Genomic DNA, 24,711 nt, shown 5'->3' with positions numbered 1-24,711 from the left:
CGTGCAAGGACAAGTGTACCTTACACAATAATAATAATGTACTCGAAAGTCTAGATATTGAACTCAAAGGACCAGTTGTATTTTCAATTAGTCAAATTCATTAAAATAACAATAGAGATGATTAAAAAAAGATTTAAATATTTTTAGGATGTTGATTTTTATAAGGAATCAAATAAATGAATATAAAGAGATTTTGAGTTATAATAAGAGTGATAAGGGATTATGACTCACAAGTATCAATTTTTCCTCAACCCTAGTCCTAATAAAATTTCTTTCCTAGTTAATTCCAATTCCAAAAATCAACTAAAGTTTATGATCAAGGTCAAAAGATCTTCTTTTCCATAAATCAATATCCTAATGATCATGGATCTATCAATTTAAGTCAAAAAATATAATCAATTCTAGGGATGATTAATTAAATATTAACTAATCTATCAAAAATTACCTAAACAATTTAATCATGCAATTTGCTACAAAATATTTTCTACCTAGATCTATCAATTATATGCAAATAATCACTACTATGCAATTGATTGAGTATTAGAATGATCGATTTTAAATAAACATTAAAATAAGAAAGATAATTAACTAACATAAAACAATGAAAAATTTCATTAAGAACAAGAAGAGTACATTTGGATAGCTACATCATAACCCCGAACTAGAGTGACTAGTCACTCATGATCAGAGCAAAACTAACAATCCTATAAAAAATATATACCAATAAGATGGAACGATGATCACGATTTTTCATGACGATGTTGCCCATGCTCTTCAGTTCTCAAAAACCCTAAAGTTCTCTCAAATTCATAAAAAAAACTCTAGAATCCTTTTTTACAAAGACAAAGACCTTTATATAAAGCTTCAAAAAGATAACTGCACAAAAAGACACACTAAGATCGTGATCGAAAGTGACGCTAAAGCCTTGGACCATTATGAATTGACTACGACCCTCTTGATTGATCACGACCCTCATGATTTGACCAAAGCCCTCATGGTTTGACCACGCCTGTTGTCAGATCTTGACGTTATTTTGGAGGACTATTTTCACTTTATTGTGGTCATGATCAATGTACTATGGCCATGATCAAAATCTTCAAATCTCCATAAATTTGTACAATCTTTGACTATTTCACTCAATTAAGCGACTGTGCTTCTATAATACAAAACTAATGACCAAACGTGAGTTTTACTAATGGAAAGAATATAAAAATATTCTAAGAAATTCTAATAAAGGACATATGTACCATGTAGAAAGTTAGCACAAAGACCAGGAATTAACTTGTAGTAATATTAGGCACAAGTTAGGTAATCTTAATTAGATAACCATATTTTGATTAGTTGAATGTTGTTAGTTTTAATTAGCCAAAATGTTGTTGAAAGTTTTTTCATTTGTGCACATTTTCTTCAACTGCTACAATCTTTCTCCTTGATTTTCTCTAGCTTCAATCATTTGTAATATTAGTTGTTTCATAATTAAAATTTATATAATTAATTACTTAAATTTATTTTTAAAAAAGTGGAATCCATCATGAAACCTACAAAAAGTAATTTAAGAATTCAAAATAGGTTACACCATTAGAAAAAAAAAAATAAAAGAGATCTTGAATCACATGTAGTATTGTAGAACCTACAAAAAAGTAACTTGAAACCCCTAGATTAGATTTATGTTTGGAATCTTAAGTTACTTTCTCATGGACTTCACACAATTACATGTGATTCAAGATCTCTCCGTTTGTTGCTCTAATGGTAAAACCTACTTTGAATTCTTAAACCACTTTTTGTAAGTCTTTCAATGTCCATTTATTAAAATTTTATGAAAGAGAAATTTAAAAATATATATCTTATTTAAATGAAACAAATCTTGAGGATTCTTATGTAAGAACCGATCTTACACAGTGGAGATGTCATGTATATCTCTAGTATTAGATCTTGACAAGAATCAATCTTGAGTGTAAGAACTATCTTACTTAGTCAAAGACCAAGTGCTTTTGAAGTATTGTTACCTATTTCAGTATAGCAACACTATAACTTTACTCCAAGGCGAAGTGTGTTTTACTATTTTTTGTTGGAACTTGGTGCTTTGGTAGTGGTGTTGTTTGAAGTCAACACTTAAGATGGGCTGGTGTACACAAAATGTTTATTAGAAGAGGAATTCACTTTAATGATCTTGGAAGAATCAATCTCCTATCAGTTTGAACTTAGAGGATACAGTTTATCAACACCACAAAGAAAAAAAATATCCAAAGGAGAAACCCTCACTTCATTTATAAGCCATTGAGGTCTTCAAGAACTGACTCTACCGTCAGGCAACAATATAGTCCCGGCTAAAAAAGCCAAGCACATGAAATCAAATTTTCAAATAATAAAATGTATTTTGGTAAATAACCTTCTCCAGCTAATAAATAGCAATGAGACACAGGTTACTAAACACCAAGTGATGACACAGTACAAACAATAAAACATGTGATAGGAATAAAAAATGCAACTGTGCAGCTGAATCTACTGTCAATTGAGCAATACGTCCACCTTAATTGAAGAGTCTGTTAAGATAAAATCCCTTCCGTTATCAGCCTTTGGATGATCCTGACAACTTAACCTTAATCTAATGTGTAGCGGTTTCATGAAAATAAGATCTCTCAAATCACCCTTAGATTGCAATAAAAATGCCTTCCATAAATCTCTCTCTATTTTCCCAGATCTCTTGGAGCTCAAAATATCAAGAATCCTTGCTGCATGTTCCTCCCGGTTGCCTTCATTTGACTTTGGGACACTTCTAAGTTTACAATACAGTGCAGCATAAATTATAACCTGTATGAAATGAGTAAAATAAGTATATAATCCTTTGAAGCAGCTCACGACTTTTTTATATAAAAAAAAGATATCTTAGATATGTTTTTAGTCCCTCAAATCAAGGGGTTTGTGTTTTCTAGTCCTCAAATTAACATTTGCATTTTTTGGTCTCTCAAATCAAGAAATGTTTTTTGTAGTCTCTCCTACAGTCAAAAACTGCTACAAATTGTGCATCAAAACCACCAAAAATCAGTTAGGAGCAACTAAAAAAACATGTCACAAATTTTGGAGACTAAAAAATACAAATTTTAATTTCGGGAACTAAAAAGAGATACTCCTAAATTTGAGGGACAAAATATATTTAAGCCTAAAAAATTATGTAACGGTGTCCAGCCAAAAAAGGTGTCTGCTCATTGTCTTGGTCTGAGTCTGAGCCGTGTCCAAGCCAGGAAAAAAAATACATTTTTAATTCAGACACTTGCCGAGATGTGTCGGTGTAGGAGCAGTGCCAACACCCACAGGCCAATCTGATGCAGTGTTTCATGTTTTATAGTTTACAAGGAGATAATAATTATTCTAGTTCCTAATACATGCATGGTATTTTCTAGGCACAAGAATAGCAACAGAATACACACATGAATCTCAAAATTAATTGCTACAAATTCCAATAGGCATTTAACAACTAATTCCAACAACAGGATTGTCCAAGTCATTACAACTATTGATCTATTGACTAATGAAGTAGTTCAAAGGAAATTTAAGAGAATGTCATCATGACGAGAAGAGGAGCGCTTTGATCAAAGAACAAAACACATCATTCAAATTCCAGTCTTGTTATGTTCTGTAAGTGTATGAGTGATTAACTTGAGTTAGCTTAAGTAATTGTAGTTAGTTGACAGTTGTGTTTTCAGTTACAACTGAATCTCAGTAGTACAAGTACTACTCTTGTAAAAGATTGAGGTGGCTTTTGTATTTTCTCCTAAATCAATATGCAAATCCCTTTTCTCTCTTCTATCTTTTCTACATGGTATTCAGAGCCCTCTAATCCATTTTCATGGCTTCTGCAAACTATGGTTCGATTCCGATTAACACCGGTGAGATTCCGATCAACTCTGGCACGATTCCGAACAAATTCGGCACAATTCCAGTCAATTCGATTCCAATGAATCAAGATGTTCCAGCTTCGTCATTTCCAACATAATTTTTTTTTTGCATCAAATCACAGAAAAGTTGAATGATAAGAATTTTCTGCTATGGCGACAGCAAATCAAGCCAGCAATCACTGCACTTGGACTCAATTGCTTTGTAGCTAATCCTCAGATCCCTCCCCGATATCTTTCTGATGCAAATCATGATCTTGATCACGTCAATCCTCTGTTTTTGATGTGGCAGAAGCAAGATAAATTTATGCTTGTTTGGCTTCAATTCACACTTTCGAGTTCGATCCTTGCTCGTGTTCTGAGATCAACTCATTTGTATCAAGTATGGGACAAGATTCACGCTTATTTTCATCATCAGACTCGGACGAAGGCACGTCAGCTTCGATCGGTGCTTCATCACACTACTCTTGATAATCGTCATGTTTCGGAATTCCTTTCTCGCATTAAGGTGCTCATCGATAAACTTGCTTCTATCGGAGATGCTGCTACTTATCGTGAACAGATGGATTATTGCTCTCATTGAAAGTCGTCTCCCTCTTATCACCATCGTAGAGGCTGAAGGTCTCATTCTTGCACAGGAACTGAGACTTAGGAAATACAATAAACTTGATTCTTCAAGTAACACCTTTGCGCCTTCTGTGAATCTTACTCAAGCAAGTTTCTCGCAATTTACTGATAGTTCATATCAGTCCTCAGATAGTAATGCAGTGTATGTATTCCTCAGATTCTAGAGGTTCTGGTGGTCATAATGGCCGCGGAGAAGGAAGTTTCAACCGTCATGGTGGACGCGGTGGTGGCCGAAGCTCAGTTCAATGCCAGGTCTGTTTCAAGTATAGCCACATGGCTCTTACTTGTTACAATAGGTTCAATCCTCAATATCAAGCTTCCAATAGTGGAAATTATGGATTCAATGGAAATAGTGGCAATTGCTCTAACTGGTCTCAGAATCAGAATCAAAACTGGAATCAGAATTCAAATCAGAATTGGAATAATTCCAATTGGAACTCACCAAAATCAAAATCCTGCATCCTCTCAGTGGCTAACTCTGACTCTGCTGCTTCTTCATCCAGCTGGCAGACTCAGGAGCATCCTTTCATGTGACCAACAATTCTCAGAACATTCAACAGAATTCACCTTTTGAAGGTCCAGATCAGATCTTCATTGGTGGTAATGGACAATGTCTGAATATCTCAGCCTCTGGTCATTCAAATTTTACATCACCTTTTAGTCCTGATATAAAACCGTTCCTTAAAAACATTCTTCATGTTCCTCAAATCACAAAAAACCTAATTACTGTGAGAAAATTTTCCAAAGATAATCATGTTTTCTTTGAATTCCATGCTAATCAATACCTTGTTAAATCTCAGGATTCCAATAAAATCCTTCTCCAAGGAAATGTTGCTTCTGATGGCTTATATCAGTTTCCAAATCTTCAATTCTGCTCAGATGTGTCTTCTCCAGCTACTGATCCTTATTGAATAAATACTGTTTCTTTTGATGATTGTAATAATAAAGTGCCTAACTCAGCTACCTTAGGCTAGGACACCCCAATTTCCAAGCTTTAAAGCTTGTTCTTCATCACTGTAATTTGAAGTTTCCTGTTAAAGATGACTGCCCTTTTGTTCTGCTTGTTTGTGTTGGCAAGATTCATCACTTTCCTTCTAAGCCTTCTCAAACTGTGTACAGTTCTCCTTTGGAATTAATATACAGTGACTTGTGGGTCCTGCTCCTGTGAATTCTCATTGCAATTTTCACTATTATATGTATTTTGTTGATGCTTATTCCAGATTTACTTGGATATATTTTTTAAAGATCAAATCTGATGCTTTATCTGTTTTTAAACAATTCAAATCACTTGTTGAATTACAGTTTAACGAACAGCTTAAAGCTATTCAAACAGATTTGGGAGGTGAATTTTGCACTTCTTCATATTTGTCTGAGTTGGGTGTCATTACTGTCCACACACACATCATCAAAATGGTGTTGTGGACAGAAAACATCGTCACATAGTTGAGTTAGGGCTGTCTCTTCTTAGCCATGCTTCCCTTCCATTATCTTTTTGGGCTTGTTAACAGCAGTGTATCTTATAAACAGTTTGCCTTCAGCTCCTCTTAAATTTGATACTCCTTACCATGTCTTTTTCAAACTGACCCTGATTATCAGTTCTTAAGAGTGTTTGATTGTTGTTATCCCTTTTTGCGTCCTTATAATTCACATAAACTTGAATTCAGATCCACAAAATGAGTGTTTTTGGGATACTCACCCAGTCGGCTATAAGTGCATGTCTTCTTCTGGTAGAATTTTTATTTCAAAGGATGTCATTTTAATGAACATTGTTTTCCTTATCCTAAACTTTTTCCCATCACTACCACTGATTCCATTTCTACCGATTCCTTTTCCACTGTCTTACCCATCATTGTACCAAATTCTTCTTTAAACACACCTCCCAATCATAATCAGTCTTCAAGTCATGTCTCACCATCTCATGTTGAGTCTCATATTTCTAGTATTGCTATCCCACAGTCTCCTATTCATGACACAGTGACTTCTCATGATCCTCAACAGTCTTTCATTAATGATAAAGCAGCTTCTACTGCTACTGGAAATGCCAATTCTGGACTTCTGGTACTGTACAGTCTGATGATCATCCTCAATCATCTGCAACTGAATCACCGAATTCATCACAGCAACTTCTTGCTAGACCAGATAATATTCATCCTATGATCACAAGAGCTAAAGATAGTATCATTCAGCCACAAATTCATCTTTCTTTACTGATTGCTCTTGCTGAACCAAAGTCAGTCAAACAAGCCCTTCAAGATTCTAAGTGGCATTCTGCCATGAATGATGAGTTTCATGCTCTTTAGAGAAACAAAGCATGGACTATGGTTCCTCTTCCTCCAAATAGAAATGCCATTGGTCATAAATGGGTGTTCGGAGTTAAAGAAAACTCTGATGGAAGTGTAAACAAATACAAAGCCAGATTGGTGGCTAAGGAGGTTTAATCAGAAGTTTGGATTTGATTTTCATGAAACCTTCTCTCCTGTGATTAAACCAGTAACAATCAGAGTGATTCTTACTCTTGCTATTACTAATAAGTGGCCCTTGCAGCAATTAGATGTGAATAATGCCTTCCTTGATGCCTTTCTAGAAGAGGAAGTTTATATGATTCAACCTTCAGGTTGAGACATCTGATAAATCACTTGTCTGTAAATTACATAAAGTCATTTATGGTTTAAAACAAGCTCCTAGAGCTCGGTTTGAGAGGGTTAAATCCACTTTACAACAGTTAGGTTTTACTGACAGTGTGATCCATCTTTGTTTATTTAAAGGCTTCATCAACGATCATTTGCATCTTAGTCCATGTGGATGATATAATTGTTACTGGCAATTCCTCTTTAGTTCAAAAACTGATTCAGCAACTCAATGCCACTTTCTCTCCCAAACAGCTGGGTTCTTTGGATTATTTTTTGGGCATTGGGGTACATTCTTTGTCCAGTGGAGCTCCTTTAATGACCCAATACAAGTACATCAGGGATCTGTTAACCAGAACAAATATGTTGGAGGCAAAACCAATTTCATCACCTATGACTTCTAGTTGCAAGCTGTCAAAGGATGGTTCTGATCTGTTACAAGATGCGTCTTTCTACAGATCTGTTGTTGGAGCTCTTCAGTATGTAACTATCACTCATCCAGAGTTAAGTTCTGCTGTTAATAAAGTTTGCCAGTTCATTCTTCACCTCTTGAATCCCACTGGACAGCAGTAAAAAGAATTTAAAGGTATCTTAAGGGTGCTTTACATTCAGGACTTATTCTGTATCCTGCCTCACCTCATAAACCTCTTCTCATTTGAGGTTTCTGTGAATCTGACTGGGCTTCAGACCCTGATGATAGGCACTCTAAATCTGGTGCAGCAGTGTATGGTGGTTCCAACTTGATATCTTGGTGGTCCAGAAAGCAGAAAGTAGTCTCTAAATCCAGCACAGAGGCACAATACAGAAGCTTGTCTGCTGTCACAGCTGATATTCTATGGATTCAGACTATTCTTAAGGAACTTGCAGTTCCTCATATTACACCTCTTGTGCTCTGTGACAACTCCAGTGTTGTTCAATTAACACATAATCCAGTTCTGCATGCTAGAACAAAACACATGGAGTTGGATGTGTTTTTTTTTCATTAAAAAGTTCTGACTAGGCAGCTAATAGTTCAACATATTCCTGGAATAGATCAATGGGCAGATCTACTTACTATGCGCTTGCCTCCTACTCGGTTTGCTTATCCGAGTTCCAAACTCAATGTTGCTGAGCTTCCTTTGGTTTCATAGCCCCATTGAGTTTGCAGGAGGGTGTAAGTGTATATGAGTGATTAACTCGAGTTAGCTTAAGTAACTGTATTTAGTTGACAGTTGCCATTATTTAGTTGATTCTTGTATTTTCAGTTACAACTGAATCTCAGTTGTATAAGTACTACTCTTGTAAGAGATTGAGGTGGCTTTTGTATTTTCTCCTAAATCAATATACAAATCCTTTTTCTCTCTTGTATCTTTTCTACATGCTGCTTCTAATATGATAATCAAATGACCAGTACCAGACAAGACCAAAATAGATAAGCATACCTCACTTGTTCCGGGGCTAGTAAAGACTCCAACGCTAAAGGGAACTTTCTCATCTTCCACTACCGATTTTTTATCCAGATTATCATCTTGAACATTTATTTCAGATTCAGGTTTTGGAGCAGCAAGATCATCTAATTCATCATACCACTGTTGTGCAAGGCCACTCTGCAGAAAGAAGAAATTAAGTTACTGAAAATGTAGAATCAGACTACTTCGCTAAAGAAAGTTCCCAGTTGTAAAAGAACCTTGTTTAAGGAAACCTCATCCATTCCAGAAGTTTCAGTAGCTGCACCTCTTGCTTGATACCATATACAGGATTCTTGTAATGGTACAACAAGCTCAATATCCATAGGAAGATCAACCCTCAAATTTATGTCAATTCTGCCTGTGACACATTGCAGAAAGGTTCTAGATCACCAGAAATAATATTGTTATAGCATTACATTGTTGTTGATGATTACGTACAAAACATAAGAATTTAAAAGATATAAAAACAGCATATCTAGTTCATAATACTCGATGTTTTAACAAGTCTACTGAAAGTATTATTAGAGAAATAGTAGCATAATCTGATGCAAAATCTAATTGTATTGGCTGCTGGGCCTACGAGTCCTTCTAGGTTGTTTAGAAATCTAAATATAGGCTGCCGGGCCTGTGAGCACAAAGTATTTTTCTAGGCTGTTCAGTTAGTTTGTAGGCAGCTGGCATGTCTGGGAAGTCACTATGAGGTCTGTTACAACTGAAATTTCAGTTGCAACCTCTTGTATCAGTATAAAAACTGAAATCCATCACTGTAATTAATGATCGTTTTAAATACAGATAATACAGCACTTGGTCTCTCTCTCTCTCTCTCTCTCTCTCACTGTTCACTTGTTCGTAGTCCAAACTATCCATAAACGGAGTGATGCCATAAGCACTATAACTGATATCAAATAATTTACATAATAACTAGAATGTTTCAATTCAACTGATTCATGACATAATGTTTAAAATTTTAAATTCATAAATACAAAATATTAAAATGTAAAATAACCTGGTAGCAAATCAAAATGTTGCAGATGATCAATTGGTGTACCCGAAAGTCCATTTGCCCTGTCAAACCAGTATGATAAAAAAAAAGTTTGTGTTTCTATTAGAACTGAGAACAGAGTAGGCTTATCTCTCAAATGTCGCTCATGGGAGAAGGATTTCCCAAGTCATTACAAGAAACACTACAGCCATATGCCTAGCCAAGCATCTTAACACACCCAGGACTAGATGTCTTGATCATGAAGTTTGTAAGACTGGATAAAAGTGGTTGGGTGGCCTAACATCAAGAATGGATAGTCTTTGAATTTAGAATATACTAGCCCTGACTCAATGCCAAATCTTACACAAGGGAAGAGGATTTCCCAAATCATTATAAGGAGTACTATGGGCATATGCCTACCCGATGCAGAATCTTAACAGTTTCCCTGGAAACAATTGTATATCAGATTTCTAACAGAATCATAAAAGGGGATAAGAGAGATATTTTTGAGACAGAGAAAATCGATAAAGAGAAGTGTAAAATGATATTAAGCCACTGAACTCTGTAATAAAGTTTGGTAGTATATAGGCTAGAATAGTTAGTTATAAAAACTAACTCAAGTAGTAAACTAACCCCTAACTGACTTACTTAACTGAGAGTGCAGTTGAATACTGCAACTCTCTGTACATTACTCCAATATCGTACATTTTAACATGCACTGAAACAGCAAAATGGGAATTTGTGAATAAAAGAATATAAAGTTTGATGACAAATAACTTACACAGCATAAAATGTCTCCAGGGGGAAATTCAGCCAATAAGGTAATCCAAGTATCCCTAAATTAGATAACCAGAAGTTTGAACAAACCCCAGATTCTCGATTAACCTTCAGAATCCTCTGTCCAACTAGTGAGACACAAAAATTGGGAGTGAATAATCTCTAACATTGTAACCACACAACAAGAAAGCATTGATTAAAAGGGGGAAAAGAATACCTGGATCACAAATGAAAATGTGATTATGCAAAGTTGCCAGTGAAGATAAAAGATCAGAATGCTGTAGGCCCCCCAGCAAAAAGCCATTCTTAGTTTGCTGTTGAAACCAATCACTAGGAATCTGATCTATGATGGACAAACTTTTCATGATTAGCTGTCCACAGATCTTAAGAATTCTAGGGGAACCTATTTTTAGGTAAGAAATATTACAAAGAACCCATCAGTTCTAGCTAGATGCAAGATTGTTTAACCAAATGAACCAATATTGAAACAAACCTTCAAAAACTTCATCTATCTTTCCTGAATTGATATCCATGACCCACAAAGTTTGAAACCTAAAAGTAACAATATACGAGCAACAAAATGAAACATCTACTATCACTCTTAACCCAAGACAAACTTAGTTATTAAAAAACGAAAATTAGAAGGAATCAAGAAAGATGTTCAACAGAAGGCAAGATTTGAAATTAAAATGAACAATGAGGCACAAGGGATATTGTGGAAGTATTCTTAAAAAAGCTTTCTATTTTTTACTTCTTATCATTTGTCTATGGACACACAACAGACATTTTGTTGTTAAAAGGGTTCAGGTAAAAAGGGTAAGAACCAGTGGCTTTCATTTTTACTTTATAGTTTCAATAAAAGACTCGTGCCTTTCTCTCATTTCAATGTTCCTGAGATGAAGAATTTTTTCTCTAACCTCCAATGCAGACACAGACAAAAAAACTAAACATATGTCTGGGCAAGCCATTCTTACATGATAGCTTGATTTTACTGAAAATATCAGGTGATCTAGACTAGGTTTTAGAGTTTCTGCATAATAGAACCATGGTTCCAAAACAAAGTTCATCAGGATGCATCCAAGGATAAGGTATTACAGGTTTACACATGAAGCCTAAGACTACTAGAGCTTAGATGCAAATACAAGTAACATTGTAATGTAAGTGAAGAAGGTTGGGTTGGAGTTATTGAGAGTATAGAATATGGAAGAGAAAGAATATAGATCAGACACAACATACAGAAAGAGGGGTACATTCTATTCAGTTTCAGCTTTTTACGTTGGATCATCTAAGACTAAGTGTGGCTGAGAGCATGTAATGCTCAAAATTTGTCTGTAATTCTATCCAAATTCCACCATCAATACAATCTCCCTTTCATAGATAGGAACTGTTTCCTATCACCCCATCAAATCTTTGAAACTTCTCAAGTCAGGCAGGGGTAGGGGACTGGGAGTTAGTAGCATTTTAACAAAAAGGTAATAAAAACACTTTTTCACCTTCGGTCCATAATGTAGAATGTGTCATCAGGTGATTTCAGCAAATGCCATGGGAAATATAATTTAGAATCAAATACTTCAGATCTTTCCTGAACACTGGTCTTCCCACTGCTTTCTAAACCAAGCTTACTCATGATCCAATTCCATATTTGAATACCTCCCTTGTTAGGGGCGCTTGTAGGATAGAGAGTCTCCACTGTCCGTGCTCCCATGTCAGCTTTCCTGATAGCATTGTTCTTAGAAAAGAACCAGAATATAAGAAATAAGAGACAACTCTATCAATAGATATAGCTAAATAAATATGTGATTTAGTATTACCATAAAAATAAATTTGAGGAAAAAACTATTTATTTTACATTGGCTAATAATCTATATACACCCAGTAATCAAAGCACTTCCAAGGATAAAGTGTTAAAAACTACTTGTCTCTCTGAAAGGGTGTGCTCCCTGTTAGGGAGGTCTACATGAGAAGCAAAGCAAAAAGGAGCTAGGCAATCATTATCTTTATCTTTTAATGAGATTATTATCTCTATCTTTTTAGGAGATCATTATCTTTTCTGTTATTAGGAGATCATTATCTTTGTCTTTTTAGGATTTGATTAGGATATTTGTCAATTACTCTTATAATTAGGATTGGGGAAGGGAGGCAGAAACTATATATATAGGAGATAATATTTAGAGAGGGGAGGAGAAAAGTATTCTGAATTGTTTAGGAGGCTGTAAGTTCCTCGAATTACCAGGGTAATATTGTTTCTCTTATTTCTTTATCTTCAATAATAAATCAGTTCTGCTACTTCTTTTGGTTTGGGTTCTATAACTGGTATTAGAGCAGCAGTTCTGTTTCCCAAGCCTTCGTTAATAATGGAAGTAACAGCAACACCGCAAGGGGCAGGAGTACCTTCCAATGATTGATGCAAGCAGAGTTGCAGGAAAAGACGAGAACAGGGGAGTCTTTTCACTGTAATGAGAAATTTGGGCCTAACCATATATGCAAAAACAAACAGCTTAATGTAATGATCCTTGAAGATTTTGAAGAAGACAGAAATCAGGGTGAGAACCAAAATCTGCAGGAGATTTGCGGCCACAACTGTCTTTGCACAACATCGAGGGATTACCACATAGAAATCCCTCAAGTTACTAAGGGGCTGTCAGGTGGTAGTATTGATTGACTGTGGTGCTACACACAATTTTATCTCAACAAAGAGGGTGGAAAGACTACAATTACCAGTCACTGAAACTTATCCATATCTTTTAGAAGTAGGAGATAAGGGTAAGGTTAGCTGCAGAGGGATATGCAAATCAGTGCACTTACAAGTTCAAGAACTCTGCATTCAGCAGGATTTCTACCTATTTGGCTTAGGGGGGAGTAGACATGGAGCTGGGGTTGGAGTGGTTGGCAACCTTGGGCGAAGTTAAGGCCAATTTTGGTGATCTAACCACGAAGCTGAAGGTACAAGGAGAGACTACAGTGCTGAAGGTACAAGGAGAGACTACAGTGCTGAAGGCAGATCCAAAAATGATCAAGGCATCGGCTTCTATTAAGCTCATCCAAGGGGCCTTACAAGATCAAGGCCTTGGCTTTATTTTAGAGTGCAATCAGGTTGAGCATTCTGAAGAACAAATCACTATTCCACAATATGTTCAGGAGGTGTTGGAGGCATACACGTCAGTTTTTCAGACCCCACAAGGGCTGCCACACATGAGGAGACAAGATCATGTGATTATCACCAAACCTGCGGCTCAAATTCCTAATTTGAGACCTTATAAGTATCCACATTACCAGAAGGAAGAAATAGAGAAGTTGGTCAGAGAATTGTTGTCATCTGGCTTTATCCAGCCCAGCACCAATCTGTATGCCAGCCCCATCATATTAGTCAAGAAGAAGCTTGAGAGGTGGAGATTTTGTGTTGATTATAGATCCCTTAATAAGTTGGCGGTGCCAGACAAATTCCCAATTCCAGTGATTGAGTTACTGGGTGAGTTAGGGAAGGCTGTTGTTTTTTCTAAACTTGATTTGAAATCTGGGTACAGATTTTAAAGATGCCCTCATACAGAGGTTCCAACCAGCATCCATGGTAAACTCATTTGAATCCTTGTTAACACTCAAACAAGATCAAGCTGTTCACGAATTCATGACACAGTTTGAGAAATATGCAAGGTCTGTGAAGGGGTTAGATGAGCAGTATTTGATGGGAATTTTCATCAATGGGCTAAAAGAAGAGATTTCTGCTGAATTATGGTTGTATGAGCCCAAGACCTTGTCAGAAGCAATGAACAAGGCAGGAAATTAAGAAGAAATAGAAAAACTGATTTATTATTGATTATAAAGAAATAAGACAAACAATATAACCAAGGTAATTCGAGGAACTTGGAACCTCCTAAACAATTCAGAATACTTTTCTCCTCCCCTCTCTAAATATTATCTCCTATATATGTAGTTTCTGCCTCCCTTCCCCATTCTTAATAATAATGAGAGTAATTGACAAATATCTTAATTAAATACTACAAAGATGAAGATAATGATCTCCTAATAACAGAAAAGATAATGTTCTCCTAAAAGGATAGATAATAATCTACTAAAAAGATAAAGATAATGATTGCCTAACTCCTTTTTGCTTCCTTCTCACGTAGACCTCCCTAATAGGGAGGCACACCCTATCACTCTCACTTTCCTTCAAATATGAAAAAAATATTCCCAATAAAATTTGAAATCTCAGTTTGTTGGATGTTTAAGCAACAAAAAAAAATATTCGATTTTGATTGTCATTTTACAACTAATATTAAATACTTTTTTCCTATTATATCCTTATCCAAATTATAAATGAGAAATATCTAATTAATATGAAAGACAAGGGATATATTAATAAATTGCATAATTTTTTTTGTTAAATATTAAAAATATTAATTGCATTTCTTAATTTCCATGCTAAAAAACCTTAACTGTAGACTTAGGGATATACTACTACTTTCTTTGTTCTGTTTTACGATTGATTGCATATGACACATAATATGACAATGATAGAGATCGAAATAAAAACTATATATAAAGGGGGGGCGAATGCTAAACCAAAATGGGTAAAAATTTCATTTTTTTTCCAACTGGATTTGTACAAGCCTTTTTTCCTTTTCAGGTATTTGAACAAAATTGTATCTTTCTCTAGCCTAATCATTTGGTTAAGTTACTTTTTTACAATGTTATATTAGTTTCCAAAAGGGGGAGAAACCAATGTCAACATGAACACAACAGACCAGCAGATCATCCAATGTTGCATCCTCAAGCATCGCTCCAATCAATTTCTCCAATTCTATACTACAAGCTCTAATTATTCCAAACTTACATAGGCCCCTGCCAGATAATTAGTACTCCAAAAAGGCCTCTGCAAGAAAGTCTTATTACCAGCAAATATGACCCCATAAGCAACTCTAAGTATATAAAATACTTACATCATGTGTTAATATTCTCTTATTAAATTGTTTACATCATATGTTACTACTCTTAATTAAAAAAAAAAAATCTACTTATATATCTTATATATTAAATTGCAATTTATTTCAGTTTTAAAAGAATATAGCTTTAAAATTCAGTACATCCTTATTAAAGTTATATGTAATTCTATTTTATCACAAGGATAATGTTTCCAGTTAATATCATTTATAGCAAATCATGTCATTCTTTGATCCATCTCAAAGACACCATAGGATAATTTAATTCAATTTGCAGAAAAGGTAACGTTGTGATTTATACAGATCCTGAAAGTTGGCTTAACAAATCATATAGCAGCCTTGACAGAGCTATAGATAAACATTGAAAGGGATATTGATATTAGATATTTAAATCAATGTACATAAAGTTTTCATAAAATGTGATTGTGATAAATCATCTCAAACGTAGAAATTCATACTATGCAAAATTAAAGAAGAATTTCTTTAATGTAAAAAGAACAAAATTACAAAGAAGAATTCTCTATGAAATATGAATAGAGAATTATTTATCTCTCACAAGTGTTCACTCTAAAGGATTTGTCTCCTGATGTTTCTCTGAGTGAATCGATACACTCTCTCTTCACTTATTTATACTAGAATACAAGCCTTGCATTATAAATTGTCAATTATCAACCAACCCATTAAATCAAGTAATAGATTTAATTATTTACTAAATATAGAAAACCTATTCAAGCCATACCTAACAAATCTCCACCTTGGCTTGAATTCCCTATGTCATTTAGCTTTAACTGTCTATCATTGTTGCTCCACCCTTTTCCAATGTCAAGTAACACTTATAAATCCAACTGTTTGGACTTAGTTGGAATTACAAGTGCTACTTGACACTAGAAATGCGTGGAGCAACACTGATAGACGGTGAAAACTAAATGACATAGGGAATTCAAGCCTATGTGGAGACTTGTGTTGCTTGTATTCTAACATAAATAAGTGAAGAGAAATTGTAACAGTTCATTTAGAGAAAACATAAGGATACAAATCCCTTAGAGAGCACACTTGTGAGAGATAAAGAATTCATAGAGAATTCTCTTTGCAATTTTTTTTTTCTTTTATTATTAAAGAGATTCTTCTTTAATTTTGCATAGTATAAATTTCTACATCTGAAACGGTTTATCACAACATTGATGAACCTGGGTAGAAATCTTATAGTAATTAATATACACATCCAAATGCATACCTCTGAATCCACAAAATATAAGCAATCCTCAGTAGCATGGTAATATGAACCTGCAGGACGCCTTAATTTAGCAGATTCGAAATCTCCATCCTCAAATCCTGGGGAAGAGCCAATCTGGAGAAGAGAGAACATACCTTATAAGTTTTAGTTTCAATGTCAATACTAAAAACTAATATTAAAATGAAATACCAAGTTAAAGCTATTTTATCGTGACCAACATTTGCATCCAAATGATTGAAAAGAGTTGTCTGCATAACTTCTGATATATATCAAGCTATGAACTAAATGGAAAAATCACTTTTTGTAACATGATAGCAAAAGAAAGAGTGCCCATACAAAACATACTAGATAACTGGGATGCAGTGGTTCATATTCTTAGGTACATTAAAAGGCTCATGGACAAGTACTGTTATGAGTATAAAGGAGTTACCCAAGTTACTGGGTATTGGATGCAAATTGGGCAGGGTCTCCAACTGATAGACACTCTACTACAGGGAACTATGTATCCAATTGAAGGAGTCCATGACTAAATTGATAGATGCTCTACCACGTGATACATCATGGAGAAGTAAGCAAAATGTTGTTGTTGGGTCTAGTGCAGAAGCAAAATATAGGGCCATAGCTACAGCTACAAGTGAACTTATCAAGATTAAACAACTTCATTAGGAGTTGAAGTTTTGTGATTGTTGACAGTTGTATGTATATATTAAGAATTAATTAGACAGCTGAATGTTTATTTTTAGAATTAATTTTCTAGAAGATTGAATAATTAGGATCAAGATCAGATTATTCCGATTTGATTATTATTTTGGGTCAGAATCAAATCTCTCTGATTTGATCTGATCCCTTTTTATTTACTTTCCTTTTTGCATTTATTATGTAATTGGCATTCTTGCCTATATATGTAAATCTTTTATTCCTGAATAATATACAAGAATTATTCTTCCTCTCCTATTGTTTTTTCTCCCCAGCAGTCCCTAAAATCACAGTGATGTTCAACAAATGAAGTTGTACTGTGCTAATCAAGTAATTCTTCATATTGCCTCCAATCCAGTGTTTCATGAGAAGAGAAAACAGAGAAAAATTAACTGTCGCTTTGTTCATGAGAAGGTTATGTCCAGAGAAATTGTTATTGTGTTTGTCAACTCAAATGATCAACTTGCAGACATCCTTAACAAAATCTCTAAGAGAACCACTAATCCAATATATTTGTTCCAAGCTTGGTGCATTCAACTAGCTCGAGGCCCGAGGGGGGAGTGTTGGAATTAGGAAATGGTACCTATAATGTAAATTAATGTCTAGGATAAATGAATAGATAGACTTTGTATAATGCTCATCGTTGTTTATTACTCTTAATGTAATTTATAAATATAGGAGTTGCTAAGTGCTTTTTTTCTCAAGCATTTCACCAAAATCCAGTCTTCAACTATTATCATTAGATAGCATGGAAAAAATAAGTCAATCAATAAAGGACCTGAAATCAAAATTCATCTTGAAATGCACTTATTTCAATAATTAGTATACATACACAATCCAGAATCTCTCCATTTCCACCAGATACAAGAATCCTATGATGATTGCAATCAGAAAAGAAGAGACGGTTATTACTTTCATCTGTGGAGACGCAACCTGAAAAATAGGAAAAAGAAAATTGCAATATCTAAAAAGTTTCAACAAAAAAGAACCACAGACTTAAAATATATTATCTCTAAATATTTTTAGTTACTATCTAATTATAAACCTCCAGATTTAATTTTCACATGGACTAACGCAAATGATATTTTAAGCCAACTGTTAACATGAATAACTCTCCTTAAGGAAATTGGGTGAAAAATCAGTGCATGCATATATTTATACAAATACCTGTATTAAGCATAAGAGGAAACAACTAAGTTACCACACTAAGCAGTTACGAGTCAATAACAGCTAATGCTACTTAAAATAAATTGTACAAATATTAGGGTATCTAACTTCTTGTATTTTATAGCTAGGAATGGAAGTTTAAAACTACAACATGAGGAGGATAAAGCAAAAACAAGATACAACAATGAACATAAAAATGTCAAAATAATGTTGAAATCCCTTAGAATAACACCAAAAGGAAACATAATGATAACCATGTTCCATAAAAAGTTTACATGCAAAGAGCAAGTCTGGAGAGCACTCAGCTTCAATCAAATGCATCAAAGAATTGCACAATAGAACAAAAGAGTGTGTAATAAACTAAGAACTCAAATTAGGAGGAAATATGTAAGGAGGAACAGAAGAAAAGCAAAGGATCGTAGCCTCAAAACTAGTATAATTGAGTAACTTTCTAATAACTGCCCAATTAACAGCTGTAGTTAGTTAGGAATTAGGATTGTAACTTGTAATAGAAATAAAAGTGGGGAAGGGGACAAGAGAAGGGGAACTTTTCAGGAATCAAGATTTGGGAGAGCACTAATATCTTGAAAACCAGTATCTATATTAACCTTCTTCCAGTTCCTGAGATACCAAGTTCAAATGCCAGAAAGAGGGGAAACCTATTGAACAGCTAGAATTTTAATTAAGCAGCATAATGTATACATTGCCTACTGAATTTCATGCCTGATTTCACATCATTATGTTTCTCACATAAACAGAAACAACTTTGTATCCCTGGTATAACATTGAATTCACTCCACAAAGATATACAAAAGCACATTCTAAGATGTAATATTTGAAAAGGAAAGATAAAGGAGCAGAGACTTGATTTATCTGGCTCATTCTCAGGAAATTTGCCTTTCAACTCTAGTCTGAGATAGAAGAAATACAGAAAAATCATCTCTTGATTACCTGGGTAATATAGAAGTAAATTCTGAAGAGGAGAAAAACTACATTCATCCTTAATGATCCCATCTTGCTTCAAAGACGTACATCTCACTACATTAAGTGACTTAGAATCACCACCAGGTTGCTCTTGTAACTCCTGAACAGCTACATTTGAGACCAGCATCAAAAATTGTAAAAATGCAGACATAAAACATGAAAAATAGACAAATATCACATTGCCTGCAAGATGTTAATCATGAAAAATGAACCATTACCTTTGCTTAGAATTTCAAGACCCGCATCCTTCTCATGATAAATTACTGGGCTTCTAAAATTTTTAAACAATATGTAGCATGCACCTTTCTCTATCTACACGTATCAAAAGAATTACATTAAATAAATGTGCATGCCAACATCAAATATAGATTTGTAAACAAGTAAAAGATAGGGCAGTCGGTCAATATACACGAAAACCATCAAAGGACCAAACCAACTCAGCTAGAAGCTTAAGTTATTAGTTGAAGATTAATGCCTAATTTATATTTTAGCATGCCCCCCTCATGTTTAACAAATTATCAGCAGCAGTGAGCCAGTGGTAGGCCCCCTGGAGACCTTGATCTCTTTGTGTGTACTCCCAGAAGGCATCCAACTTGAGGTTCATTTGGCGCATCTCATGGCGAAAAGTCAAACAGCACGGAGGAGGTGGTGGAGCTTGTGGAGGGTGGACCCCACGAGGAATGCAATACTTATCTATCTGCTTCCTCTCTGCGGACCACCCTCCACAAGCTCCACCACCTCCTCCATGCCACTTGACTTTGCACCAAGAGATGCGTCGGATGGACCTCAAGTTGGATGCCACCCACAGAGAACTTGGTTTCATGATGCATGCCTTCCAGGGAGATTTAAGGTCCACAAGGGGCCTACCACTGGCTCACTGCTGCTGAGATCACAGCCTATGTTAATTGGCCAGTAGAACCTGGGGACCAGCCAGTTCGTGGCCAAGGGGATGATAATAGGCCTGATGAGGAGGACAGGAGCAGTAGTGGCAGCAGTGAGTTTGGCTTCAATGATGAGGATAATGATGGGAATGGACGCTCCAAGGATGAGATGGAGGTGGACGATGACTATTTAAAATGCAGGGCTAGGGATATTTTAGCAAACAATTAAACAAACAAAACTCATTATTTCTTTCTTTTTTTTTTGCAAAGGCAAGGATTATTATATATATGTATGTATGTATGTAAGTATGTATGTATATATGTATATATTTACATATCATTAGGAAGTGTGAGACAAAACTAGCTAGATGGAAACAAAAACACGTATCCTTTGGAGGGAGAGTCACTCTCATTAATGCAGTCCTAACAGCGCTTCCCATTTACTTCTTTTCATTTTTCAGGGTACCCAACAAAGTTGTAGATAAGCTGGTCAACATTCAGCGTAGATTCTTATGGGGTGAAGGAATGGAGCAGAGGAAGATTGCATTAGTCAATTGGAAAATAGTGTGTCTCCCAAAAGACAAAGGAGGACTAGGTATAAAAGACCTTCGGACGTTCAATATAGCGCTGCTTGGAAAGTGGAGAAGGGAATTATTTCAGAACCATGGAGAGATGTGGACCAGAATACTAATCTCCAAGTGTGGCGGGTAGAGATCCCTTGATGAGGAAAGAAGAAGCAGGCATCATTCACCTTGGTGGAAGGACCTTATGATGATCAACCAACAGCAGGACACAAATGTACTTAAAAATCAGATAGAATGGAGGGTGGGATGTGGAGACAAGTTCAGATTTTGGGAGGACATATGGGCAGGTGAAGACAGACCACTAATGGCAAAATATCCTAGACAGTACCAGAACTCAAATCAACAACAGCAAATCATCAGCTGCATGGGGAGTCATAACACTGTAGGGTGGGAATGGAATTTCAGCTGGAGGAGACCTCTTTTTGAAAATGAAATCGCTATGGCTGCAGAATTTCTAGAGGAGACAACACAGATAACAATACACCAAATCAGACCAGATTCATAGGTATGGAAGGCTGATCCAAGTGGGAATTTTTCAATGAAAACTGCGTATCAGTTATTGTTGGGAGCAATAAGGGGGGAAAATGAGGATCGGACTTTTGTGGACTTATGGAAACTTAAAATTCCACCCAAAGCAGCAGTGTTTGCATCGAGGCTCATTAGAGATCGATTACCAACCAGGACCAATCTGCGAAGTAGACAAGTGGAGATAAATGACTCACGGTGTCCATTGTGCAACATCTCGGAGGAGGACGCAACCCATTTATTCTGTAATTGCAGCAAAACCCTCCCTCTATGGTGGGAGTCTCTGTCCTGGGTGAATACATTGGGTGTATTCCCACAAAACCCGAAGGACCATTTTCTGCAACATGATAGTGGGTCTGCTGTTGGAATTAAAGCTACAAGATGGAAGTGCTGGTGGGTAGCGCTAACATGGACCATTTGGAAGCATCGAAATGGGACAGTCTTTGCTAACCAAACCTTCGATGGAAGTAAAGTGTTGGATGATGCAGTGCTCCTAACCTGGACATGGCTTAAAGCTATGGAGAAGGATTTCACACTGCATTTCAACCACTGGCCCACTCATCTGACAGAAGCTTTTCGTAATTAGGAAAGGATGATAGCTGTAGGAATATCAATAATTAGTGCAGGGCATTTGTAATCCTTATGTTGGGGTCAGCTAGGTTCCTAATATAAATGTTTGGTCTAGTATTCAGAACCAGCTGCAAACCCAATCTCTTTATGTATCTATAGTACCTCTGGTACTCTTTAATATATATAATACTTACTTTTGCCGAGCAAAAAAAAAAAAAAAAAAATATATATATATATATATATATATATATATATATATATATATCTGTATATATAGCCATGAAATGTGACCAGAGAACAAAAACAAAGTTACAACAGCTCAATATAGCTATTGATAAACCAATCATTAAAACAGTAAACCCAGACACAATAAGAGAGATGAGCGCCACGAGCCATAAGAGATACCACTAGATAAGGAGCCTTTATATCTAGCCCACGTCCAGGTTAGATAAAACAAAACTCAGTGTAATAGGAATAATTAGTCTTTGCATGCAACAAATTTTAAGGTACAATATTTTAGAACCTAAACAAGGGATTTACGTAACCTTAGGAAATTTCTGCCGAGACAACAAAATGGGGAATGTTATATTTTCTGTCATCAGTAACTGGATTAGGTGCACTTGATCAGAAGAAGAGTGAATTGTTTTCAAACCCATAATATTAATATGAGGGAACCTGCCACCAAAATGTATTTTTTATTATTATGAAAAATCCATTCCTACAAAGTGAGAAGAAAAAATTTAACTTCTGTATGCCTCTTTTGAATTGTCTTCAATTTTTCAAGCTTAATGCCACAGTCAAAAACCCTTGCAGAAAGAACTAAAAATATTCCATCAGCTCCAAAAAGTTGGTCGTTGTTGTCAGATCTATTTAACCAATAATGATGGGTGCCTGCACTTTAAAACACAGAACAAATTATTCAATAGGCAAGAAGTAGAGAGAATGGACTATTTAACTCATTGAATCTAAAACTCAATAAAATTGCAACACAAAAAAATGGTGCACACAATTTCAAAACTAAAAAGTATGAGCAAATAATCATTTCTCTAAACTGAAAAATACAAAATTTGCAAATCATAGAAATCAAAAGAAGAAAGTTCTCAGCAGAACTCCTATATCAATGTCAATGATGGGAAGAAATGAACGAGGTTTAAAAATATAATGAAGCAAAAGAAGTTGCTTATCAAAACAAAAAGTAAGCAATAGATTTAGATCATATAACTAACACTCATAAAATATTGAAGGATATGAAAGGCTCACAATTTAAAGAAATATGAAAGGACGTAGACTAGCAATACCTTCAAACTCATCCAGTGAAGCCTTAATGAAAGACAAAAGATCAATTTCAGTTGCAGGTTCACATAATTCATCAGACTTTGTTGAGATCCTGAATAAGACTGCCAATCAGAAGTCAGGAAACCTAACAAAGCTAGAAAATCCTAAATTATGATGCTTTGAAATTAGCATTCATAAATGACAACTAATGCTGCAATTTACTTTGTCTTGCTATGCTGTCAGTCACAAAAACTTCAGAAGAAACACAAAATCACCACACCACCAGATACTCTGAAGGGCAAAGTTAAATTACCTGTATTCACGAAATCCTCTCACTTGAGTCCAATTAGCAATTGGACTCTGAGCAGAAGGCATATGCATTATAGACAAAGCCACTAAGTTTAAAGCTTTGCTAGATTGCTGACAGCAGTTACCTGGAGAGAGGGGGGAGTAAAAAAAAAAAATAATCACATTCAGAAAATTAATATATTGAAGCGTTGTAGAAACACCATGCTGTAATCATCAAACTTCAGTATCATAAATAAACATAAGAGCGAGCAAATTAAAACAAAAGTAGAATAATCAAAACTTACATGGCACTTTCATAATTCTAACAACTCCTAAGAAAACAAAATATTCTCTGGCGATGAAGGAGAGAGATGCAAAGGCAAAACACAAAGGAAACCAGAACTAGTGACTAATTACTATACTGCAATTTAGGACTTATATATTGAATCTCTCACCTTTGCATTTTGTCCATGATATTAATGCTCTATTTTTCAATTTACTCATGCATAGCATAGACATGCAATGGATTTCTAAATGCTCAACAAACATATGGATAAGCTGGCTGTCGTTGATTGAAGAAAATTTATGTTCTCAGATATCAAGCTATAATCGATACAATGGGGAGATATAAGATTGGCCCATTGGGAAAGGGTGAAGGGAGAAGAGAGGGGGAAAGGTCGCGCACTCGAATCCCACAACTCATTTCTAACAAAACTAAAAAACTAACATTTACCGATAATAAAAAAAAATCATTCAGCTTGACTCTAGAACATTAAAAGTTATCTGCTATGATTTCTAAACGTCATACTAAATAGGCAAATAATCTTAGCATGGAATTTGTGAATAAAACAAAATATCACAAAGACAAGAATGATTTTTCTGTTTTAATAACTTCTTTTTTATGTTTGGGAGAAACCAAAAGAGAGTGCCTATGAATGAAGAAAAACAAGCACCTGCGTTGAGAACGGGAGTTAGAAACTTGGAGAGTTGCTTCGTAAGGCGGCGATGTCTCAAAGCCATCTCTGTTTGGAGTTTGTGGTTTCAATGAACGAACGGTGCTGCAGTATACTAGTAATGGGTTTTAACATTTAAGGTTTAAGGATTAAGAAAGTGAAATGAAACAAGCACAATAGGGTATGAATACGAATCGAGGGACAGTTATGAAGCGGGTTTGGACCAAACCCGATCCATTTGCTTCTTGACGGGTTACAAGGGT

At 35.4% G+C, this 24,711-nt stretch overlaps 1 protein-coding gene across 4 annotated transcripts; it reads right to left on the bottom strand.

Moving 5' to 3' along the window:
* Positions 1-589: 589 nt before the first annotated feature.
* Positions 590-24,629, bottom strand: LOC100806465 (uncharacterized). Of its 4 annotated transcripts, XM_014771954.3 has the most exons (17): positions 24,449-24,609; positions 23,521-23,641; positions 23,231-23,319; positions 22,688-22,823; positions 22,478-22,607; positions 19,591-19,684; positions 19,340-19,480; positions 18,054-18,154; positions 16,526-16,639; positions 11,848-12,083; positions 10,848-10,906; positions 10,572-10,757; positions 10,359-10,482; positions 9,602-9,660; positions 8,814-8,953; positions 8,569-8,733; positions 590-2,811 (listed from the first exon to the last, which is right to left on the bottom strand). In XM_014771954.3, exons 1-17 carry the CDS (start codon positions 24,513-24,515, stop codon positions 2,509-2,511), a joined length of 2,265 nt encoding a protein of 754 aa, XP_014627440.1. In that variant the 5' UTR covers positions 24,516-24,609; the 3' UTR covers positions 590-2,508. The 4 variants fall into 4 exon arrangements, 3 of the variants coding, with proteins under 3 accessions (XP_014627440.1, XP_014627441.1, XP_014627442.1); XM_014771955.2 differs by lacking the exon at positions 24,449-24,609 and having other exon boundaries at positions 22,688-22,828; positions 23,231-23,329; positions 23,521-23,647; XM_014771956.2 differs by lacking the exon at positions 24,449-24,609 and having other exon boundaries at positions 23,231-23,329; positions 23,521-23,647.
* Between the last annotated feature and the right edge of the window lie 82 nt (positions 24,630-24,711).

This window comes from Glycine max, chromosome 19, assembly GCF_000004515.6.
Source record: "Glycine max cultivar Williams 82 chromosome 19, Glycine_max_v4.0, whole genome shotgun sequence".
Lineage (NCBI taxonomy): Eukaryota > Viridiplantae > Streptophyta > Magnoliopsida > Fabales > Fabaceae > Glycine > Glycine max.
This window is presented reverse-complemented; position numbering and strand designations above follow the sequence as displayed.

Bases quoted from the DNA above. Each gene is read 5' to 3' on its own strand.
- LOC100806465 (XM_014771954.3), bottom strand. From the start codon at position 24,515: ATGGCTTTGAGACATCGCCGCCTTACGAAGCAACTCTCCAAGTTTCTA. The intron at 23,320-23,520 runs GTAATTTAACTT...AGTCTTATTCAG, and splicing joins AGAGGATTTCGTGAATACAG to GATCTCAACAAAGTCTGATG. The intron at 9,661-10,358 runs GTAAGTTATTTG...CTGGTTTGACAG, and splicing joins CTGGAGACATTTTATGCTGT to GGCAAATGGACTTTCGGGTA.